We start from the raw sequence: 23458 nt of genomic DNA, 5'->3' as shown, positions 1-23458 counted from the left end.
AGATTGGCAAGATGTTTAAATTAAGTAGCTGAAATTCGCTTGAGGTTTTTCTTTGATGCATATTGTGTATTTGTGCTTGCACATGTTTAGGTAGTGCGCCTGGAGATGACGTGGCGAGCTCTGAGGAGGAATCATACCGAGAGTGCCGTTTTATTTGAGAAGAAACTCAAACCTTTCATGAAGTCGCTAAATGAGGGAGACGGTGAGTGGTGGTTAAGAGACAGGAACATCACATTTATAAAGCAGATGGGACTAAAGATGCACATAGGCTACAAAAACCATAAGACAAACTTGACAATCTATTGAACTAAGTAATGATTGCCTGTGGTCATATCTTTGGTCAACTAGCTAATGACTGCATTATTGACAATGACTCACCAAACTGATAGCTAACTGTCAGGAGCATCAGTTTGCCAACCTGTTTGTTTCTTGCATGTCCCTCACTGTCGAAGCAGTCAGCAACAGTAATGCAATATTCGCTTACTACTTAATCAAAGCGTAAATGTACAAAACAATTAATGACGTTTTAGTTTAAAGGAGCTCAGGTGGTATGCATTTGACAAAATGAGCCCTCGCTTCAGAGATATTATTTTCACTTAAAATTAAACATGACATGTGACAGTTGTTTCTTGTAAATGCTGTTTTACCAAAAAGGTGCTGCTATGTTTTATCGTTTCTGTCAGATGAGCATCAAACGTGTTTGTGACGTATTTATTTTTGTTATTAAATTTAGAATATATGACAATAGTCATGACTCCTTCAGATGCCACTGATTTAAAAAAATAAATAAACTTATAGCTGGATGAAATATACATCTGTGCATCTCGCTTATGGCTCCTCCAGCAATCCTCCTCTCTCCTCCAGATGTTTTAATAATAGAGACATCCTTTCACATAATGCTTAGCTGACATTTGACCTGTCTGCAAATTGATTTCCAGGTCACAGACAGAAGGATGGAAGAGGGCGGAGGCAAAGGGCCACAAAAAAAGACAAATGACATTAACCCAGTAAACTGACTTATTGCAAACACAGTTTTGTTTATCTACACATTACTGCCCCCTTCCACACTGGAGAGTTATAACTTCTTATGCAGGTGGGACAGTATGTCCTGGCTGGCATCTTTGCTTAATGTTCGACTCCTGCCCTGAGGAGAGCTCTTTCATCACTGATTGGTTTTGCATTCTTCAGTCTTAAAATAACAGAGTAAAATTCAGGGGAAAATGCACCACGTACTACAGACTGATTAAAGCAAGCAACACATTCTTAAGAAGTCCTAATATTGCGTTGTTGCGTTATTGATATGTCATTTTCTTCTGTAGATTCTGTAGTAGAGGGTCCCATAGCTGTGCCACACCTGGTTCCTCTTCTTATGCTGATGGAGGGTGAGGACCCCGTAGAAAACAGTGAGCAAGGCTGCCAGCTGCTGTACGATGTCCTCCAGTCAGCTCGCAGTGCTGCCTTACACGCCCAAGAATATCAACAGCACGCACACTCTTTGCTCACAGGTACACGCAATTCATCCACACATAAGTGGAAAAATGTCATTTTAGTAGTATTTAAAGGGAAATAAAACAAGTGTAAAAGTGTTAACACCACTGTCACCAGAGGTGAGAACACTAAGCCAGAACTGACAGAGTTGTGTCAACTTTCTAACTGAATTAATGGGATATGATAGTGGGGAAAAGTATATAATACAGGTGGTGATGGTAGACTGTCAAATTTTTAGGACAGTGGATGTTTCCCTGGTCAGTGACTTACTATAATACTAAACTCCTGAAATATATATATATATTTTCAAACTGTAATTTCCATGTCAAACCAGTGTTTAACATGAAGTATGAAAAAGTCAACAGAGGCTCCTACATGCTGCATACAAATCTGTTTATATGAATGGTCTGTTTAAAAAAAAAAAAAATAAGAATGATACTCCCCAACAATGTATGTTGTCAGACTAATGTGAAGGTGAATCATGCGTTGTGTTAAATCAGTTCTGAACAGATGTCTGTCTCACTGTTTCAGCGGAAGGCTGGGAGCCAGTCCCTGAGCTTTTGGAGGCTTTCCGGACAGAGTTTGCCCTGCGGCTGTTCTGGGGTGAGCAGGGGGCAGTTGTAGAGAGAAAGGAGCGATACGAGAAGTTTGACAAGATACTTTGTGTCCTCTCAGATAAACTGGAACCTGTAGAGATCACCCCACTACAACCAGACCCTTTAACCTGAGCCCGTTTCCTCACTAGAGGAAAATAAAAAGCAAACATGGGGGGAAAGCGGTTTTAGATCTGCCTCTGTATGCTTGATCAACAAAGATGTCTCAGCCGTGAGGTCAAACAGAGGGAAAGTAATACTTTTGTTTTTTTGCCGAGATGTGAGACTGCGTGTCGAGCTTGTCAAGTGACAACAAAACTTGTAAAAATGACTTTGAACTGGAATGTGTGGGAAGACCATAACTGTGAAAAAGATTTGGATTATTTTTCCTTTTTCAGGAAATTGAAATTTCTTACCTAAAACTGTTTACTAAATATAAATTTCAGATTCACTTCTCCACACCACTTGTTGGATACTTGAAAAAAGGACCAAAACAAGCATTATTCAGACTGAGCTTTTGGTCCCTTCATCATGTTACTGCTGTTGCAAGGAAACCCACCAGAAAATCATGTTTTTATTACAGTGTTTTCAATGCATTAAAAGGGGAAGAAAGTGTGCTTATGGATGTGTTTTTCTCATATGACATGGTAAACTAACACAAAACACAGATGTTTCTCTTTTACTTTATGATACATGTAAATACAGTTAAATTCATTAAAGGATAATCTTTTAAATGTTAAACTGCTGCGAGTTGCAGAGAAACAGATGAATAAACCTGATGTGGCTCAGTGAGAAAGAGAGCTATAGACCTTTCAGATTCAGTCTTAAATATCCCAGTCAGGAGAAGAATCTCAAATCCCTCATTTCCTAGTTCCTGGCTTTGGATTCTTTCTGGGGGAAATTTATTCATCTGACATTGGGCTGAACAGACCATCTGGATTTCAAGTAAGAACTGCAAAAGATTTATTTCTAATGACCATTAATACAGAGGATTTGCAAAGTGCTGTATGAGAAAGAATGACATGTCCAGAGGCTCGTAATGTGAAAAAAGAAGGTTAACTGATTATCTCATCCACCTCCTTCTGTCTTTTATTTTTCCTTAATTCTAGATAAATAACATTGGCTCTGATGATGCTGAGAGCTCCCTGCCCAAGATTTTTGAAAAAACAAACATAAAATGTAAATAAATTTAACCTGAGTCTTGTGTTGGGAGTTTTTGGCCCCCTTGACTCCCAATATTTGTATCCGTGTCTGCCCTGAAACCAACCATTTAAAAACAGAATTTGATAACGTAAAGAGGATCCAAGTGAACATTAAAACTAAAACTGCTCCAACACAGAGCTCAGCCACTTCTGCAGAAAGATGGAGGCTGGCTGTAGCGCACATTTACTACAAAATATGAGATTTGATCAAGCCAATGCAATGTCATGATTCCCCCAACCCAGGTTATTTACACAAGTTAAATAATAAAAACTTTCATTTTATCAAACCTTGATCTTTACTACTACTGTGCATTTTATTTGGTTTGGCCACATTCTGCCTAAAATTCACAAAAATAAACATTTAAAGGTCAGTTTCCAAAATATATCACATGGAGTCGAAGGATATGTTCACATTGTTTGCAGTCTATCTTCACAGTACTAACATTACCAGATAAACATTAAAAACAGGTTTTCCATGCAGTATTTTACCCTCTCTTTATGTTGTGAAGAGTTCCTTTCTCAGTGAACATCAAAAATATGCATTCTCAATATGTATCTAAAAGTAATTTGAAGCTAATAAGTGTCTGACATAATTCCCACAAGTGCAGCACTTGTAGATTCAACATGTGATACTTGTGATATGCAGGACGGCATTTCTGTATGAGCTACTGAGCAGTGATAGCAATGCTATTGTCTGCATCACTTTTTGGACATACACAAGGAGGGAATCAATTAATGTTCAGTATAAAGAGGAAGAAATACAACACAATATGTGCACTCACTTGATTTAGGCTGAATGTTTTATGACATACATTAAAAATATTAAAAATGTGAACCCAGCCTCTGCAATCACTGTTGAGTGGTATACTTCCTGTGGTATATACTGTGCACTCCCTGCAGTGTAGCGGTTTTCATCCAGTTAAAAGACATATAATCACCATGATAAAAATCTCACATTACTCTGTCAGGCAAGTGGTTTAAGAAGGAAGCTAAAACAAACAAAAAAAAGAAGTTCAGCAGGTTATGAGAATTGACAGCTGGAAAGTCAAGTGGGCGGATATACTGTACACAGTTATTGCCATAAACAAGCATAGGCTGCTATGATGCTGACTAGGAGTTACAAGAGTTGTCACATAAATTCTGTGACGCAAAGTTTAGGTATACATTCAAAAGTTGTGTACTTTTTTACATTTCAAAAGAGCTAAAACTGATAAAGATCAAACAAGGCTGAAAATCTGTATTTTGAGAAAGTGTCTTATGCCACAGAGAGCAGAGACGGGGAGTGTATGATACGGACATCAGCGTAGATAATCCCTCACATTCATCTCAGCCCATACGTCACTGGATGAGATAAAAGATGTAGAAAGTTGCTTCAATTATCTTGAAGGACTTTGTCTTCACCTTCAGCTCCTAACTTGCAGAACGAGTTCTGTGATGAAAGTTAAGGTGCGTGTTTGACATAGGATGAAGGTATATAGCCCTCCTCTCCACCGGCTCTGAGGACTCTCATCCATCCATCTCCTTTATCCTCCTCCATTATACTCAACAGCTCTCCCTCCGTAATGGAAATAGTGCCCTCGCTGTTGCCTGCACACAAATACACATAAGTAAGCCATGTATGAAAGGCTAAAAGCAGATTTCTTCATGAACAAGTTCAGAGTGAATCATAAATGTACCTTCAAAGGTGTACAGAGCGGTGCACTGGCCAATAGGAGTTTCTACCTCATCAAATTCATCATCAAACTCTAAGTAGATGTTCTGGTCTCCCATTGAAACACTGAAGAAACAAATCCAAGAAAAAGAAGAAACAAACAAAAAAAAAAATACATTTTTATTTTGCTAATTTGGTAACAGTTTCATATCTGAACAATAAGCAGCCAGCAGCTGGATAGCTTTACATAGCTTAGTTTTGTCCAAGGATAGTGAGACTTCCTCCAAATCAATTTGACAACCAGCATCCTGTTAGCTGATGACAAGACACTGCTTATTTTCACTGATCACACACTTATTGACCTGTAAGGTGAGGACCTACTGAGCTCTGGGAAAAGCAATGTCAACAGACGGTTGCTTTGTCTATCCATCAATCCAATTTCTATACCTGCTTAATCCCAGCTGTACACCCTGGATAGGTCGCCAGTCCATTACAGGGCTGCACAGAGACAAATGAGATAAACAACCACGCACACTCACTTCTAATTAACCAATTAACCTGACACGCATGTCTTTGGCTGGTGGGAGGAAGCTGGAGTACCTGCAGAGTACCATGCATACATGGGGAGAACACGCAAACTCCACATGGCCCCAGTCAGGATTTGAACCAGGAACCCTCTTGCTGCGAGGTACTGGTGCTGACCACCACAACATTTTGATAGATTAAAGTGTAATGAGTTATGATCTCACTTCCAGCTTCTCAAACAACACAGGATATCTCATTACATGGTGTTTGGCCTCTGCTTGAGCAACAGAATCCAAGAATAAATCATTTTTACAAAATGGGCAAATGAGTTAAACACTACCAGCATGAACTTGAGCTCTGACTCAATGGTGGTGCCAGAGTGCTCCTGGCGTCGACTTTAAAGTTGCTGAAAAGAATCGAGTGACTGTTCCTAATCAGAGTGCCAAATTTCAAGACATTTCCCATATGGTCCTATGGGCCGAATCAATAAACCTACAGAGATGGTTCCAGAGTAACATTTAAAAAAGAAAAAAACACGAAACAATCCTCTCCAAACCACAGCCAGTGTCATCTATTTATGACATGCAGCAGAAGGTCAGCCAGCAGCAAACATGCAAACAGTCACCGATAACAGAGCTGCAGAATCCTCTTCAGTGAGAAACAAAACATCCTCCAGAGCAACAAGAAAGAATCGAGTTGTATTCTGTTTAATATCTTAGGAATGTTGTCAGATAAACTCCTGATTTCAGCCACATGTTAGTCAACCTGGCTTCACAGGTCAAAAGAGTTCATCAAGAATCTCCCTGCTTCCCCTCCTTATCCTTGGCTAGGATAACCAGCTGCTGTCAGTTTTGGATTCACAGTACAGATAAAGTGAAAACAGCATATTCTCCCAAAATGTTTAACAATTCCTTTAAATACATGCCTTACCCATGTTGAGTGTTATTGTTGATGGTGTTGGAAGATTCCTCTCCTCCCATTGCTTCTGACAGCCACGTCTGTTATGAGCAAGAGCGTTAAGCCTTTTTGAAAAATGCCTAATGACTGAACAGTATTAGCGAATAGGTGTACACGAAACCTCGTATTTGGCAAGCTCCCCCCTCAGGCGGCCTATGTTTTGTCCAGTTTCTGAGATCTGAGGCTCCAAACTGGACGGGTCTCCCATCTGTGGACTCTGCTCATACACACCCTTCATCTTCTCCAGCGCTTCACTGAGGTCGAAACAGAAGGAGAAAGTGCTATTGAGAGGGAAATGTGTTTGCTGATTAAGGAAATTTCTTGTGCGGCATTGCTGATGAGGGTGGGGAGAATGGGAAGTGAAGTGTTTAGAGGCTGAGAGGACATGTCGAATAATTGTACATCGTATATATATGAGGTCAGAAATGCATGTTATTTAACACCCATATCAAAACTGAAAAGAACCTTCCCTAAAACTATAGTCTAAAATATGAATATTCTCCATGCACAATGCCGCTCTTTTGGCTTAAGCATCAAGAAAATCAGTTTCAAAAGACTGAAAACTGCAGAAAAATAGTCATTTTCAGTTTTTATTAAAAAGTAATTTGATGTTCATCATCAAGAAGCATCTCAAGAGTATTTTTCCAGAGATGGGTGTGATATTTTCACCTTTGGTCTTGCTCCCTCTGTAGATCTTTGCCGATCTCATCGATCTTCGCCTGCAGTCTTTTTTTCCTCTGTTCCGGAGGAAGGTGAGAAAAATCTTCGGCAGCAGGTTGCTACACAAACACGTTCACAAATCGAATCAAATTTAAATCAGCCATCAAATATAAAACAAGCACGAGTGCTCACCAACAGATGCCACTCCTCCCCGTTTCCCTCGCCGTTGCTAATGAGATGTTTATACGCACTGACAGGTTAATGCTGCATATACCGCTCATTAGCCAAAGCAAAGGTATGAAACCAGAGATGATGGAGTGAGTGACTGCTCAGAAATATAATACATCCCATGAAACCTCTTATTGTAATCATCTAAGAGAGAAAATGATTGAATTCCAGCTGTTCGATGGCTTGATTTGGTGCATACTAAATTAAAATCTCAGTCAGAGCCAACAGAGAAGACTCATTCACCTGTGATGGCATACAAATATACTTTTGAGTGTAATATGATACTTTATATTATAATATGGTAATTTATAATGAAAAAGCTTTTCAAAGAGAAAAAAATAAATCAATTACAATTACTGTTCCTTTCCTTCATTTTTCTTCAGAACAGTATTTTCAGTCACTTTCAGCTACCTGAATATGAAGGAATATAATTATATCTCGGTTTTATTCATATGTAAGAGCTTTAAGCCTGCATCTGAAGTTCTAGTGCAAGCTTGCTAAACGTAAGGTTGACTCTTACTAAATAATGAAGTTGAAGAGGGGTGGGGGGGACCTGGCCTCCTTAGAGAAAATCTAAGGAAAAGCAGTGTAACATAAACATATCAATGCTGCAAACAAGTACTATTCCTCCAGAGGGACGCGTTTTCAAGAGAAATACTAACACAGTATGTTCTGTGTGATTATCCTGAGAGAAGGTGACACCTTGTTTCCAGTTTTTTGGAAAGATGTCGCAGGCAATTTTTCAGTGTATCTGTATGCAATCACAGAGTAAATGCTTAGTACATTTTCAGTTGAGAGAAAGTCATGATTTCCCTGAATAGAACATAAAGTATCCCGCTCAAAAGGTATGATGACTCTGATTGGGGTAATTAATTAAATAGTAACTCCACCTATATGGATAATTGCTTGCAATGCCAAGTTTGTGGTCACAAGGTCAGCAGAGTTAAGGTGCATTCACAACTACATTTAAAGTGGCAAAATAATGAAGAAAAAAAAGTCTCAAGTTTAGTGGAATCATTGTAAAGCAAGTCCGTATGAGCTTCACGCATGGTATACAACTTTGAGAAACTCTGACAAACATTTTTGCACCATTTTGCAATTGGTAATATGTTTCAACCACAATCTGCATAAAAAAGATGGAAGTGGACACTTGTATGCCAACCACTGGTTCATGGACAACAGTTCTGAGACTGGTCGAGATTTTGGAGGCAGAGTGAATCTGACTGAGAGCCCAAAGATGCTAAGCATGCCAACTGGCCATGCCCTTAAAATTCTGACTAAAGCTCAAATATATAAACAGGTGGCATAGATGGGGACACCAGGTACAGTGACCAAAACAATTTCTATACCAGGCTGTAAACATGTTTATTTCTGCTGAGAAGTTGTACAGTTTAACAATAGGGTCTATAGAGGAGATCTCTTTCAGAACCAGCCACTAGTGGCCATTCAGTGAAGTGCAGTTTTTGGCACCGGTTTTATCCAATTCTTTTAACGTGCTTTTTGGCCACAGAGGTTTGTGCAGAACATCTAGAGTGGAGTTACTCTTTGAATAATATTTCCCCTTGAAAAGAATCCAGCACCAAATAATGGTATCCAAGCACCTTTTACATCTATTCTCTACGTAATGATAATAAAGGTTACCGTGTGTTTTTCAGCATGTGATATCTAGACAGAAGGAAATGAAGACTTGGCGTGAGAAAAAATTACAACAAAAACAGCTCACTGGAAACACTTATAAAATAACATGAATGTTAACAGTTTTTACAACAGGAACAACAACTTACGTGTGTGATAAAAAACAAGGATATAAACAGAACTCAGACCTGAAGTTAGCCAACACTGTAGCATCACTCACCAAGCCAGTTTTATGTATTAAGGTAGAAATCCTGGGTTTGACAGTTTGATTAAACTCCCTCAGACAGAGAGACAGAGGAGAGCGCTGCAGCTTGGAGAGGGGGAGAGAAAGAGGAAGGCTGCCAGGTGGGAAAGGGGATGGGGGAGAAAAAGATGGAGGGGTAAACTGAAGAGAGGAGGGAAAAGACAAGGTGGATGAACCAGGCACCAGAGAACAGGAGCAAAACATAGAAAAAAGGACATTGGTGATAAGAGGAAAAATAAGGAGAGTGAATCAAAGAGAAGAGAGACTTTTGTAATAACGTAGAGAGAGAGTTAAAGAGAAAAAATAAGGTGTTTTGGGGCATGTCTGTGCAGCACACTGGAATTGGAGTTGGCCCCTGAGGGAGTGGTGGGTAAGATATGAATGGAATGTGTGTTGAGAATCGTGTGTGCACTCACATATTTATTATAAAGCATTGATAAGAGACAGTGTGAATGACATTTTGAACTTCTTAAGAGGCCAGAAGGAGTGTGATAATAGGCAGAACCCTGTTCTTCAGATGGATTTAAATACTGATGATTTGACATGAGACTTTCAAGCTTTTTTAGTTCTTCAAATTTGTCAAAACTGGTTTTCAGGGAAACGGCCTTCTAGAAACCAAGAACAATACAGGTTATTCCACTGGTAACAGCATTATGATTCCCTTAAGTATACTGATAATTGTTTAATAGTAAGTCTTGATTCTTGATTATGTGAACAAACACTGTTACGGTAATTTGTTAATTAAGATGTCTTTGAACAAACTAATACCTCTAATGAATGAACTGTAATGAATGACAGCAAGGGCTGAGAGAAAAGCAAAATATGCTGTGTTGTGGTTGATATCCTCATAGGATTATTAAGAGGTAGATATATTAGTTCTATTTTCCTGGAGAACAGCTTGATCTGCTTCATAATTATCAGAGGAGTTACCTCAATTTCTTAATAACACAAGGCAGAATAAATTGAAACAAAAAACAGCAAACTAGATCCAATTTCAGGTTGGGACAGGAGGAGCACAACCTAATTTATTAATAGGTATTTGTCATTTAAAGTTCTAAATCTATGTCTGAACAGCCCAACATTACCATATACATGAATGTCAGGAAAAAGGGTTCCTGCACACTGACCAAACAGCCCAAAGAAATGTTGAATATGACTATCATATCTCAACATTATGTAAGGATATCAAATACTAATTTCAAGTAGAGTTTTTAACCGCTATCACTAGATAATGGCTATTCCCTTGTTTTAGAGCACATTTAATTTGCTTCAAGCTGTCTAACCTTCCCCTTCTTGCACTGACTGTTGAAAGCAAGTCTCTCTCCAGAGTCAGTGTTTGATTTGACCCTTTCGGGCATGTGTAGAAACATAGCAAACCGTGGAAGATCTGTGCCATCTGAAAATATATAAGAATTGTTCTAAGGTAATGTAAACAGAATAATTCTTGTTCTCACTCGATCACATACTAATACAAACAAAGTAATGAATAAATATTATTTTGCATTTCTACTAATAGACTTTCAAAAATGAATTACAACAAATAGTGACTGGTTCCTTTAAAGAACTGCAGCACTCTTCAATCATCATCCAGCAATTTTGTGAGTGCTGACTGCCGTCTCCATTCTCTACACATATGTACCTTTTTTCCTCCCTTTTCTATTTAAAAATGAGAACATGAAGTGTTCCAGGAAAGAACACTAAATCAATCTGTACTAAAAAACAGGTCATAATAGGATAATTTTAGCCTGACAATAACATGCTCACCTGCATTACTTAAACCACATTCGAAGAACAGGAGGCAGAGGATTTTCAGTTAGCATTTGTGATGGAGAAGCGGAGGGGAAGATATCAGTGTCACACTCTTCATGCACAAACAAAGAAATGAAAATCTAGTGTTCAATTTCACCTTGTGTTTCTTGAAAGGCCAGAGCTTGGCGCGCACTTTTGGTGGATGGAGGCTTAAGTCTGAGGTTGCTGGTTTGATTCCCTGGGAATAGTCTTCAAACTCAAGATCTCCAGGTCGTTCAAAACCGGATTTGTATTGCTCTATGAAAATGATCGAGTCCTGCAGGGAAAAATAAACAAATATGTTCCTATCAAACAACAACCGTTTATGAGGAAGGTTCACAGTTATAACTAAAAAAAACAGCTGGAAGTTGTTCCTATTACGTAATATGTTCAAAACTCAACACATTTATAAAGTCCAAGTTGGATAAAACTCAAACGTGGAGGCGCATAAATTCATGTTTAATGGTAAAATATTAAAGTAAGACTTAGATTAAAATGAAGATGAGAAACTTGTGTTGGCTCTACCGAGGGTAACAAAATCAGGAGTTATGTGTAGCAGTTTTTATAGTGTGCTACTGGAGCAGATTTTGGCATCACATCAGAAACTAGTAATAGCCGTTGAAATACAACCTTGCACTTATAGTGAAGCAAACTAAAACATGAGGCGTTATTTCTTCACACTTCGGCTTTTGAAGTACAACATATTATAGATATTTGGAAGTCCTGATGTTTTCTTGCCCCGTTGGAAAAAGCCAGGCAAGCTATTTCCACAACTGAGGGTAAGAGGTCATGTTGCACATTGTCGTGTCTTGTGAGGAAGAAGAAGTGAAGAGACGGAGATGATAAAAGGAGAAAGAAAAGGACACTCACTCTGAGAAATTGAGTAATGTTGTCAATAAACAGTGTTCGGACAAACTAAGCAAAGTCAACAATATAGATATGTATACTGGACTGGATTACTGACCTTGATACACTACTTTCATTCACATGCATTCAATTGTAATATTTGGACTGAGAGACAATGCATGAGTTTAAAAGTTACCATTCCCCTGAGACTCGTGAGTAGTTTTGCGGTGGCTGGAGCACATTTCTGCTGATTCAAAAACCAGAGTTGACCCAAATGTGGATCCAAAGCAGAATCGGCCCTTTATTTTCTGCGCATTTATCAAATAAAAAACACAAAAGTTCCAAAAACTGTTGGCTCTCTGTTTATTTTAGTGAGTCATAGGCAGTGGGTTTTTCATGTCCCAATAGTAATTAAAAAGATTTGCTTTAATCCTGGACTTTGTAAAAGAAGGTTTTTCTTCTAATCTTTTTTAAAATTTGTAAACCTACAGGTATGTTTTGAGTTTGGTTAAGTTAAGTAGAAGAGGACTAAGACATGATTTCACTGATTTGTTTCCCTAAAAAGGAGAAAAGAAGATCTGTAATGCCTCAGGGCGATCGAGATCCTCACAGCTTGGCTTGTAAACAAAATAATTGGCCAAAAGTCAACACTGTGAGGCTACGTTTTCATTTACAAATGAAGCCCTTTGCATTAGGCTTTGTTCACCATCTTTTGCCTGTAGCTTCATATTTAATGAGTCATAAAAGAGTGATAAGTGCTTTCCCCTAACAGTCAAGCCATTATTTACAAGGGGGTTAATCGGCACCGTGCTAAGGTTTGCCTTCCATCAAATCAGAAGTGTGTTGGATGACAGTGAACAGAAATGATAGATGAGAAAATTTTGAATGCACACGTGCCTGCTTCTCATCAATTTTCGATCCTGCTGCAGAGATTCCCTCGAGACACTTGGAGATGATGGGCAACACATTCTTCTCAATGTCAGAAAAATGGCAGTAACCCTCCGCCAGCCGTCGGATTCTTTGCTCATCCATTTTCTGCAGATTCTGTTCAGCACACACAGTCAGCAGCCTCCCATTAGATTCAATATTATAGTTACACTGGCATTCACATGCATATGAACACACTGGATAGAAACAATACAAAAGACTGTTTTTATTAGCTTGTCACATTAGCAGGTACTGAATGTGAAAGTGCGTGTTTACGATGGTCTTAAACGTACATTGAAGAGCTGTGGGATCTCCGAGTAATAGAAGCTGTTCTGGTCCTTGTTGTATTTCTGGAGCTGTGCAGCATACTCGTTCCTGCACTCCTCTGCTGTGCGCGTGCGCACATGGGCATGCTGCTTGGCCTTTAGAGCAAAGGACAGACAGAATGACAGAAAAAAATGAGAGAGGAAGGTGAAAGGATCCAGGAAGAGGATGACGCAAACCCAAATGCATCACAGAGGGCATACAGAAATAGATGTAAAGAGAGAATAAATGACACAGGGAGAGAAGCAAGAGAAGGTCTCAGTTTTTTTGTGTAAAAATATCCTTAGAACCATACATTTTAAAAAAGGGATTAGTAATTAACGTTAATGTGTGAGTGTTTACTTTATCAACATCGACTTTGGTGGCATTGGCTTCATTCTCTATTTTTTCTGCTTGTTGTGTAGCTTTGTCAGCCTCCGCCCACTCCTTGGCAAAGCGCTTTTTTGCCTGCAGGCATGAACACAAACAAAGTTTAATAGATTTCAGCACAAGTAGTATCACCAAAGGAAGTGTCATGGTATTATGTCCTACTTCTGCATGAGCTACACTGTGAAATAGTTTAAATAATCTGATCCAAACGTGTTACTCACACTCTCTAGCTGTTTCAAACTGCTTTCTAAATTCTGCTGGGCCTTCTTGGCATCAGACAGGTGCTGGAGAAGGAAGATGTTGCATTTTAAGGTGATGACACAGCAAACCACAGCAATTTTCAAACTGTCAAACTTCTCCATTCCTCCCTCCCTCTCTCACTGTTTTGCGCTCCTGTTTTATGTCCTGAAGGTACTTTGTGAGTTCCCCACTGATGCTGGTCATCATGTTTTCTGCAATGAGCTCCCGTTGCCCTGCATAATCATTTAGCTCATTCAGGATCTCCTGGAATGACGCATGATTACTATATCTGCAGCAGAAAGGAAAGAAAATGACAAGTTGACAAAAACCCAGATTTGATGGAAGTGTCACTACAACTCTGCCATAAACAGCAAAAAAAACTCCTTTCCTTGGTCCTGTTAATCTTTCGCACCCTGGATAAAATGTATGTAATTAAGGAAAAATGAAAGAGAGGGAGACTAAACAGACTACAATATGTAGAGTGAATCGTGGCACATTTTGTTTGCAAAAAATTTTACATGAAGACGACATAACAGTTGAGGGATAAAACTGTTGCTGTTCTACTGCAAGCATAAGATATCCCATTACTCGATAAAGTTAGCATGTCTTGCTAAACAGCTTGTTTACACCACTGATAGATACATACTACCTGTAGTATTAACTTTGTTAATCTCCATTAAACTACCGTACACATGGAAAACAAATGATCTACTAAACAGTAGTGGATCTATTCTTTCCTCTTTTGGTTTTAATCATTTTATTTTCCATAAAAGCATCATCATTACTGTTAGAAAGCCTCATAACTCCTAACTAATCATTATTCTTGAATCAATCTATCCTAAGTAAAGCAAATATATCACACCGATTGTGTCTTATTTCTACAGTAAACATCTAAACCATCACAGATTACATCAAACCAGACATTGTAATTCAATTCTATTATAGTGCATGACATGAACAAAATAATGCTACAATGCAATACACCAAAGTTGCCAACTCGCCTTTGGCAGCAAACACAAACTTGCTGTCTCATGCTACTAAAACAAGTGTCACGCCAAAAAGAAGAAGTTTCCAAGTCACTCTATGAAACATAGTTAAACGGGTTTCAAACAGTTTTTTTCTGCACGACAAAGTCTGAAGATCAGGCTTTTTAACCTCGTAGCATCAGCACTCATAGATAAACATAACAGGGAGCCCAAAAGACAGAGCAGGAGGCGTGTAGGACAGACAAGTATATAAATATGTTGTTAGAGCTGATTAGGTTTACATAGGCCAAAATGCTGGATTCATGAGCATCCCCAAAAGCTGGGGTGGGCTTGGTGTGTTGAATCGCATTGTGCTTGTCCACAGTTTAATAGTTAAAGTTTACACGCTACTTCTCACCCTAGCTGAAAAGATGAAAGCTGGCAACCCATAATAAACAAACCTGCTCATTATTTCCATGTCTTCTGTGTTGATCAAGGCATAAACATGTTGAATGTTATCATGTACAGTGGGGAGAACAAGTATTTGTTACGCTGATGATTTTGCTGGTTTTCACACTTGCAGTGCATGTAGAAGTCTGTCATTTTTATCATAGGTGCTCTTCAAGTGTGAGTGACAGAATCTAAAAACAAAATCTAGAACATCACATTGAATGATTTTTAAATAACTAGTTTGCATTTTATTGCAGGAAATAAATATTTGATACATCAGAAAAAAATTAACTTAATACTTTGTACAAAAACCTTTGTTTGCAATTACAGAAGTCAGGCGTTTCCTGGAGTTCTTTACAAGGCTTGCACACACTGCAGCAGGGATTTTGGCCCACTCCTCCATACAGATCTTCTCCAGATCCTTAAGGTTTCTAGGCTGTCGCTGGGCAACACAGAGTTTCAGGTGTCTCCAGAGATTTTCAATCGAGTTCAGATCTGGAGATGCTTCTTACGGAGCCACTCCTTAGTTGCCCGGGCGGTGTGCTTCGGATCATTGTCATGTTGAAAGACCCAACTGCAACCCATCTTCAGTGCTCTTACTGAGGGAAGGAGGTTGTTGGCCAATATCTCGCGATACATGGCTCCATCCATCCTCCCCTCAATGCTGTGCAGTCGCCCTGTCCCCTTTGCAGAAAAGCATCCCCAAACCATGATGCTTCCACCTCCGTGTTTCACTGTAGGGATGGGGTTCTTTGGGTTCTTTTTCCTCCAAACACGGCGAGTGGAGTTTAGACCAAAAAGCTCTATTTTCGTCTCATCTGACCACATTACCTTCTCCTAAACCTCATCTGGATCATCTATATGGTCATAAGCAAACTTCAGACGGGCCTGGATATGCGCTGGCTTAAGTAGGGGGACCTTGCGTGCACTGTAGGATTTTACATCATGACGGCGCAATGTAATACTAATAGTTTTTTTGGAAACAGTGGTTCCAGCTTGCTGCAGGTCATTGACCAGGTCCTGCCGAGTAGTTTTGGGCTGTTACCTTACCTTCCTCATGATCATTGTAACCCCACGAGGTGAGATCTTGCAGGGAGCTCCAGACCGAGGGAGGTTGACTGTTATCTTTGTCGTCTTCCATTTTCTGATTATTGCACCTACAGTTGTTGTCTTCTCATTAACCTGTTTGCCTATCTTCCTGTAGCCCATTCCGGCCTTGTGCAGGGCTATAATTTTGTCCCTGATGTCCTTGCACAGCTCTGTGGTCTTGGCCATTGTGGTGAGGTTGGAGTTTGTTTGTGTGTAAGTGTGGACAGGTGTCTTTTTATTCTATTTAGTTCAAGCAGGTGTAGGTAATACAGGTAACGAGTGGAGAACAGGAGGGCCTCTTAAAGAACAACTAACAGGTCTGTGAGAGCCAGAATTCATACTGTTTTGGTAAGGTATCAAATACTTCTTTCCTGCAATAAAATGCAAATTAATTATTTAAAAATCATTCAGTGTGATTTTCTGGATTTTGTTTTTAGATTCCGTCACTCACACTTGAAGAGCACCTATGATAAAAATTACAGACATCTACATGCATTGCAGGTGTGAAAACCAGCAAAATCGGCAGCATATCAAATACTTCTTCTCCCCACTGTAGTCTTTATGAGCATGTTAAGAGACCAAGTCATCAGGAAATTCAGCTGGAGTTTGGTTTTAACTTTATCTTACTATGGCCAGCAGCCTCTGATTAAGTGTGCTAGCAACAATAAAGTCACTGTAGAGCAAAAATTCCACAGTCGTCAGTGAGCTCTTCAAAGCTGACCATGAATTTTACATTTAAACTACAGTTATGTGCAAGAACAGAAAGCTCAAAAAAAAAAATTCATTTTTTCTCACTTGCAGTCCTGTTCATCTTTGCTGCCTCGCTTGGCATACTTCTTTGTCAGATTCCTGTTAGACAATGTAAACAAACAAACCAAAAAAAAACAGTGTCACTATCAAAAGCTTAAATGAAAGCACCAGTGCAGCCAAGGTCCCATTTCATACAGTGTACATATTTAGAAATTCAAAGAAAAAACATGGAGCACACCTGAGTTGCTTGGCGTAGCTCTGCTCTATGTCTGCCCGCTCCTTCACAAACTTTATGTAACGTTCCACCAGATCAAGGCCAGACTGCGTGTGCTTGTCGATGACATCATACTGGTCCTGAGAGAGGCACAGCATAGAGTGACGCTTCTTTACGTAAATGTTGAGAAACACCCTGAGACTAACACATGTAGCACACAGCTGGTCCAGTGAAGTCTGAAGCCGTCTTATTAGAGACACATTTTTTTTTGCAGAGATGTTTTTCTCACACTTTTTACACCGCATGACTGCATGGACATGCACTCTTTTTATGAACAATCTAAATTTCTTACACTAAAACTGAATAATAGCTAAATTACTCACATTGCTTTAGTTTTATCATAAGTAACCGTATTCATGTCAAGTTTCTCATGTTTCAGGATTTCCTGTTTTTTTTCCCCCGAAGTAAACTGAATGTTTTTGTGCTTTCCAAAGTTTTTCCCACAAAAATCTTCCCCTCAAGGACATAACCCTACAGTAAAAGTAATTTTCACAGCCATTAGTCTCAGGCCTTAACAATTATTTCATAATAATATGATCCAAAGTCTTTGAACTCACTATAATAACTTTGCATAGCTGTTAAAATTGTTTCCTTTACGTGAGTGAGGTGTTAGCACCACCAACAGTTTATCCTGAGGCACTTGGACAAAGAAAGAAAGAAAGAAATTTGGCGGAATACTCCCCATTCTGGTTTTTGCATGGTTTCTCACAAATTTATTTTCTGATATAAATATATAGAATTAGTTTTTAGTCGCATGCTGTAGTTCCCCCGATGTTCTCTGACTATCTATGTCAGATAAACTTTCTTGGTGAAACCTTATGACAATTAAAACAGGCAACATTCCTGAAACCAAAAAAAAACAATGTTCAATGAACCGGGAGCAAAAATTCTGTCGCTGGAAAGACCAGTTATCTTTGTGTGTAAATGGACATACCTCGTGAGTAACATCTTGATAAGAATAAAGAAAAAAGAAGAAGCGTGCATATCTCCAGTTCTGAATAATAACCGTTTTAAATATAAGTGACCAACAGGCAACCTGGTAAACCTCTGTGCAACGTTCAAGGAACATTCACTTATCAGTGTATTCAGAAAAAACCAAAGTACAACCAGTTAGTACTGTTATGTAAAGACTCAAATGCAACTCTAAGTGAATGTTTACGTTTTTAGTTACCAAGAATGTTTAAGGGACATTTTACTACGACATCACCTTGTGCACATGTTCTCTAAACATATGTTTATGGTTCTTGTCAGTCGGACCTAATGTTAGTTTAAGTGTAATATTTTTGTTGGGCTGAAAAAAACCAAAGAAAACGCAACAGAAACCATTTTCTGTCAAATGGCCTTGCAGCCACTTAACGTGAGAAAATCAATCTGCCACAAATGAAAGATAAAAGCACTGTACAGAGAAAAAAAAACCCACACCTGCAGGACTCTCCCTTCAACATTCTTCTGTTCTTCTTCTTTTCACACACATTCATGTCTTTAAAACACACACACAGAAACCTGTTGGACAGGTAACGTTGGTTCTCTCCTACTGGCTTTTGTCTACATGTGCTGTATAATGACACAGGGTAAAGGTCTCTCTGAAAACAAATGTGACCACAAAACTAAACAAACTGTAAACATGGAGAGCCTGGACGCACACGGCCTCAGGGTGGTTCCCTTCTCACGTATCTTATGCAACACAAAGAGAGACTCCACATTTGGTTGACCGTGTGTGTGTAAGTGTGGATGTGTCGAGATTCCAAAGTGTTGTGGATCTGGAGACACAGATACTGAGTTCTCAGAGGAGAAAGAAGCTAAATGAAGACCACACAGTAACACAGTTTAGTGATGTCCTGGATTTGGGAGAGCTGGGAGGGGGCAGCGAAGGAGGAAAGAACAAGATTAGAAAAGACAAAGGGACAATGGAGTGAGAGATTGTTTGTAGCAGGAAGGAAAGCAATCCCAGAAATCAGCTGGGTGCAAAGGCTGGTGTTGATGGAGAGATTACAGACCAAAAATCATACAGCTGGATCTGTATGTTCATCCTACTACTGTTGCACCGCCCTGTTACTTCAGTGTAAGACATCTGTATATTCGCGTGAGAGGTGGAAATACAGATAGTGTAACAGATAGAGTTCAGGAATGAGACAATTGTTAGCTCAGTGTACCTCCGCCCTGTGACTGACAGTCCCAGGGGCCTCTCAAAATGCTGGAACCAGTCAGACTCGTCCCACCCCACACTATGACGAAAAACACTGGCAGGAGGAGCAGGGTTTTCTGATCCAAGCTACTCTGGAATTAGATCAAGTTCACCTCCAACATAATGTAAGCTGCCAAACAACAACGCTGACTGCACCAACTAGTTGTAAATTAGTATCTTAGACATTTAAGCTTTTGTCAAAGTAGCAATTTGCTTAAGTGGGTGGAACCGTACGAGCTTAAAGAGTTTCAGCAGACAGTTTCAGGAATATATTCAGCTTAAATAAAGTCTGATCAGCAGGTTTTCTTCTACAAAAAATGACTATACAAAAGATGGCTCCACCTCCCTGTAAAGACCATTTCTGTTTATGAATGATGGAGGTTTCTGGTTTCCATGTTACTCTTGGATAGGTTGGTTTCCGGACCAGGAATGGTTTACAAACTATGTAATTTCACAAAACCGCGCATGTAGGTATAACAAACAGTGAGAGGTTTCCACCGCCACTGTATCGCATGTAAACACAGCACCATTCCCAAAGAGAAGGACAGCTGCAGCTAAAGAAGTGAACATCTGATTAAATCCCACATCATATACTGAAAAAGATCAATGAAGAGAAACTTTATGAGAGCAACGACAACCTTCAACTTGTGATCGATTCTTCTTTCTGATGATCGATAGTGGGCCAATGTTTCTTGTAGTAGTAGTCAAAACAAGCAATGTTAATAGTTTCAATTGCAAAGCCTTTTCTTAAAGTATTCCAAATCCACTTGGTGGAGAAAGACTGAAGACTGTATATAAATGATAGACATAGCAGGTTTGGTGTCACCCACTGGTTATTAGCCACCTCTCCTGAGGCCAAGAGTTGTGCATTTGCCTCTTGCTGTTTTGGGTTTTTGGAGGCAGAAGTGTTGCACAAAGGGTGGGCTTGACTGAAATTTGAGTCCCCTTTACACAGTGAAGAGGTAACAGAGCTGATGGTGCTAGACAGCTACCCGCATGAAGCTACTGTTGGGCTATGCAATGTGTAAGAAAAGTTTAAAGTGACTAATATATATGCTTAACATGTTCTAAAAGACATAAATGCTGAACTACAGAGGAACATTAACTTTAGCGCTACTTTTTTTTCACCACAAGTTGTTTTATGTAATATTGGGGAGTGGCCATGTCCCAGTGCTGTTCACAGTATAGGTGACCTTTTAGGACACAAGTACATATGGACTCAATCAAATAAACACAGAGGTGGATGTATTTTAGATGTTTTCCTTGAATTAATTGTATGTTTTGGTAACACGTTTTGGCACAATACCAGTTTGTTATGTAGCAGATCATGCATTCATTGGCACAATTAAATATTGTGCCGGGGTGCATTATTTCTCTCATTTTTTCCTCTCTTCATCAGATTTGACTGTTTTTAGCCCCCCCAAAAAAAAAGTAGTAACTAACCAGGCAAAAACCATAGAGGTCAGAAGTAATTGCAAGATGGCTCCCAACATGCAACACGGCTTAACGTAGCTCGGTTTCCTCTACAGAGTGTGACCAGACTAATAGCCTTTCAGCTTATCCCTGATCGTTAGATTCTGTCCTGTGTCCTGTTTAAAACATCACTTTCTGCTTTTAAAAAAAATTATTCTTTGATATGTGGTAGCAAACATTTGAGTATTGTACTAACTACATAAGCAATCACCAGCTAACCTTGGTAACTCTTGGGCACACCATCATTATTTAATCAATTTCACTCTGATGAATGATATTTCCTCTAATTCTTGTCCTTTCCTGGCCTTTGATGCCAATCAGGCTCATAATTATAAAGCTATGATGTGTCATGTCCTTGTGCTTTTACATTTCATCAGAGTCAAATTTTATTCATTAAACTTGTCCTCATGCTACTGCTGAGCTGTGTGTTGTTGTTTTTTAAGGTGTAAAAAACTAAAACCAACTTTAATGTTGTAATTCAAATACAGGCATATTTCTTTCTTACTTCATGTTCCAACACTCTCTTGGGGTCGCATTTCTATTACCATTTCTTCCTTTATGGAGATTCATTCTTCAAACATATAAATAGGCTGTTAGTGTTCTTATAGGTTCATCATCTAGTTGACACATGACCTGAAATACTGATTATTTTGAGATGAGACTATAATTTCTTATCAAGCAAGGGTTCATTTCAAAACATTCTGGTGAAAAATAAATAAATGACCTTAAACCACCTGCCAGCAATGGACTTAAGAACTTCCAGTAATTTGCCTTATATCTACATTTACAAAGTCATGGCAGCTCATATAAACACAATGTTTGCCAACCTAAACTTGTTTGGAAGATTTTCAACAGTTTGTAAAGCTTCGGTAACTCCAGATTATGAAGTGGATTGCTTTAAACAGGATGTTACCAAGCAAATGTGACGTAACCAAAGTTGAATTGGTGCAACTTGTTTTAAGTAAAGTACTGCTTTGAAACTCCTGGTTGAGTTGATCAAATCTTTTAAAAAATTGTAGATTTAGTAATTAAATACTTCTGATTAAACAGAACACACAAGAGTATCCACGCTGCTGTGTGGCTGTGTAGTGGTATTTTCACAAATGCAGGGCTACAGTACTTTCAGTTTAAGAACGACCATCTTCAAATCATTTCATTTTTCTTATTGACCAGCTCCCACCCAAAGTTAGTCCGTTTAATGTTAATTAAAACAGACATCCCACTGAGCTGGAACGATGTTGATGTTGCTCATGTAATGCATTACGGTTTCCCTTTTTTTTTTTTTTAAATGGTGACATTAGACATTTAGAACAGCCTCTCCGGGATCTAAATCAAAGTTTGCTTTTGTTTTCCAACAGTAACGTGTCCTGCAGCCACAGTACATGATGCTATCAAACACAACCCAACAGCCACACCCAGGCTGTGCTGAACTGTCCAACAAACAGAGCAGCTTTTTGGGGAGAAATTCTCTTTGCTTTTCATCAGCAGCCACCAGGACAAACAATTCAAGTCTGCTGTGTGTATAACAAGCATTTTCAAGCATGCCACCACCCATTTTGGTATGCCCATGATGAGTGTAGAGATGACAGAATTGATTTTAAGCAGGAACTACATTGATAAACTAACATTTTTCTCCTGGCAGTTCCTTGAATGGGAGGATTTCCTGACCTTTGCGTCACATAAAGTGTCTCTGAATAATGCACAGCTGGTGACACAAAAACAAGTCTAATGTGAGGACGTTTTCTTGGGATTTAGAGAATTGAAAGAATCATTTCTCAACAATTAAAAAGCATTTGCAGGTCTGACAATGCTGCACCACAGACTTTATGTTGTGGCTCCACAGTTTTGAGACTCGTGGGGAGCTTTTGTGACCTGTTGGCTCAAAGTGAAGATCACAGCTGAAACACTGTTCGGACGCAGCTCTCTAAGGTTCTTTCACCAATGATTTACCAGCCGGCCAGAAGCCTTCACGCTTCCTGGGAAGTGCTGTCACCAAGCAAACCTCACATTTAGAGCATACATGGGGCAAGAGTGACAAAGACAAGGCTGCACCTATGGCCCGCAGTTCGTAGAAAAGTGTGCACTTCCTTTCTGTAAGCAGAAAAAGTAATAAACCTCGCTTTATTCTCCCCCTGCCTCCGATGAGGTATGCAGCAAGAGTTGCGAAACCATCTGGGTGCGGGTTGTGAAGACTTACAGTACACCGTTGGCAAAAACAGCACTACATCATGTGTCAAAAACAACAGTGAGACAGCCAACACTTAAGAGACCTTCAAGTTGTTGTTTTCTGTAAAAAACCTATCTCAGAAAGCTCTCTGTGTCAGCTGTCAACTTACCCAAAGACCCGTTCCCCAGTCCATGTCAGCGGAGGTTAAGATGTCTCAAGAAAAGGAGAAATCCCTGCAGTTGTTTTAAGGAAAAGAGCAGACGTAAAGACAGATGGAAACAGAAACAAAACTTCTCTCGGAACAAAGATTACACAAAACTCTTGGAGGCTTGAAAACGAAGGTGGCGAGGGAAATGTTAGGAGGAAGTCCACGCCTTCTCCTTGGCACAGACACGGCTGTCCTGTTTCTTCCAGGCAGCGAAAAAAAA

General features: G+C 39.3%; 2 protein-coding genes across 4 annotated transcripts in view; one reads left to right on the top strand and one right to left on the bottom strand.

The window, feature by feature from the left end:
• The window catches only part of sh2d3a (SH2 domain containing 3A), a 20977-nt gene extending 17247 nt beyond the window's left edge, over window positions 1-3730 (top strand). For both annotated transcript variants that reach the window (XM_072384733.1, XM_072384734.1), the window contains 3 exons: window positions 91-202; window positions 1320-1505; window positions 2020-3730. In XM_072384733.1, coding sequence (XP_072240834.1) covers window positions 91-202; window positions 1320-1505; window positions 2020-2216 — 495 coding nt within the window. In that variant the 3' untranslated portion in view covers window positions 2217-3730. The remainder of the gene's footprint in view (window positions 1-90; window positions 203-1319; window positions 1506-2019) is intronic.
• LOC140305757 (cdc42-interacting protein 4 homolog) lies at window positions 2792-23458 on the bottom strand. Of its 2 annotated transcripts, XM_072384735.1 has the most exons (15): window positions 23200-23458; window positions 17170-17285; window positions 16977-17030; window positions 13819-13966; window positions 13659-13721; window positions 13411-13515; window positions 13038-13166; window positions 12715-12861; window positions 11090-11248; window positions 8946-8969; window positions 7086-7195; window positions 6538-6670; window positions 6390-6457; window positions 4960-5060; window positions 2792-4870 (listed from the first exon to the last, which is right to left on the bottom strand). In XM_072384735.1, exons 1-15 carry the CDS (start codon window positions 23221-23223, stop codon window positions 4725-4727), a joined length of 1527 nt encoding a protein of 508 aa, XP_072240836.1. In that variant the 5' UTR covers window positions 23224-23458; the 3' UTR covers window positions 2792-4724. The 2 variants fall into 2 exon arrangements, with proteins under 2 accessions (XP_072240836.1, XP_072240837.1); XM_072384736.1 differs by lacking the exon at window positions 8946-8969.

Source organism: Leuresthes tenuis, unplaced genomic scaffold, assembly GCF_036924035.1.
Source record: "Leuresthes tenuis unplaced genomic scaffold, fLeuTen1.0.hap1 SCAF_4, whole genome shotgun sequence".
Classification (NCBI taxonomy): domain Eukaryota; kingdom Metazoa; phylum Chordata; class Actinopteri; order Atheriniformes; family Atherinopsidae; genus Leuresthes; species Leuresthes tenuis.
Note: the sequence above shows the minus strand (reverse complement) of the source record. Positions and strands in the feature narration are given on the sequence as shown.

Bases quoted from the DNA above. Each gene is read 5' to 3' on its own strand.
- LOC140305757 (XM_072384735.1), bottom strand. From the start codon at position 23,223: ATGGACTGGGGAACGGGTCTTTGG. The intron at 13,967-16,976 runs GTGAGAAAAAAT...TTTCTGCTGCAG, and splicing joins AAAGATGAACAGGACTGCAA to ATATAGTAATCATGCGTCAT. The intron at 8,970-11,089 runs GTGAAATTGAAC...CCTTCTGTCTAG, and splicing joins GGCCTTTCAAGAAACACAAG to ATATCACATGCTGAAAAACA.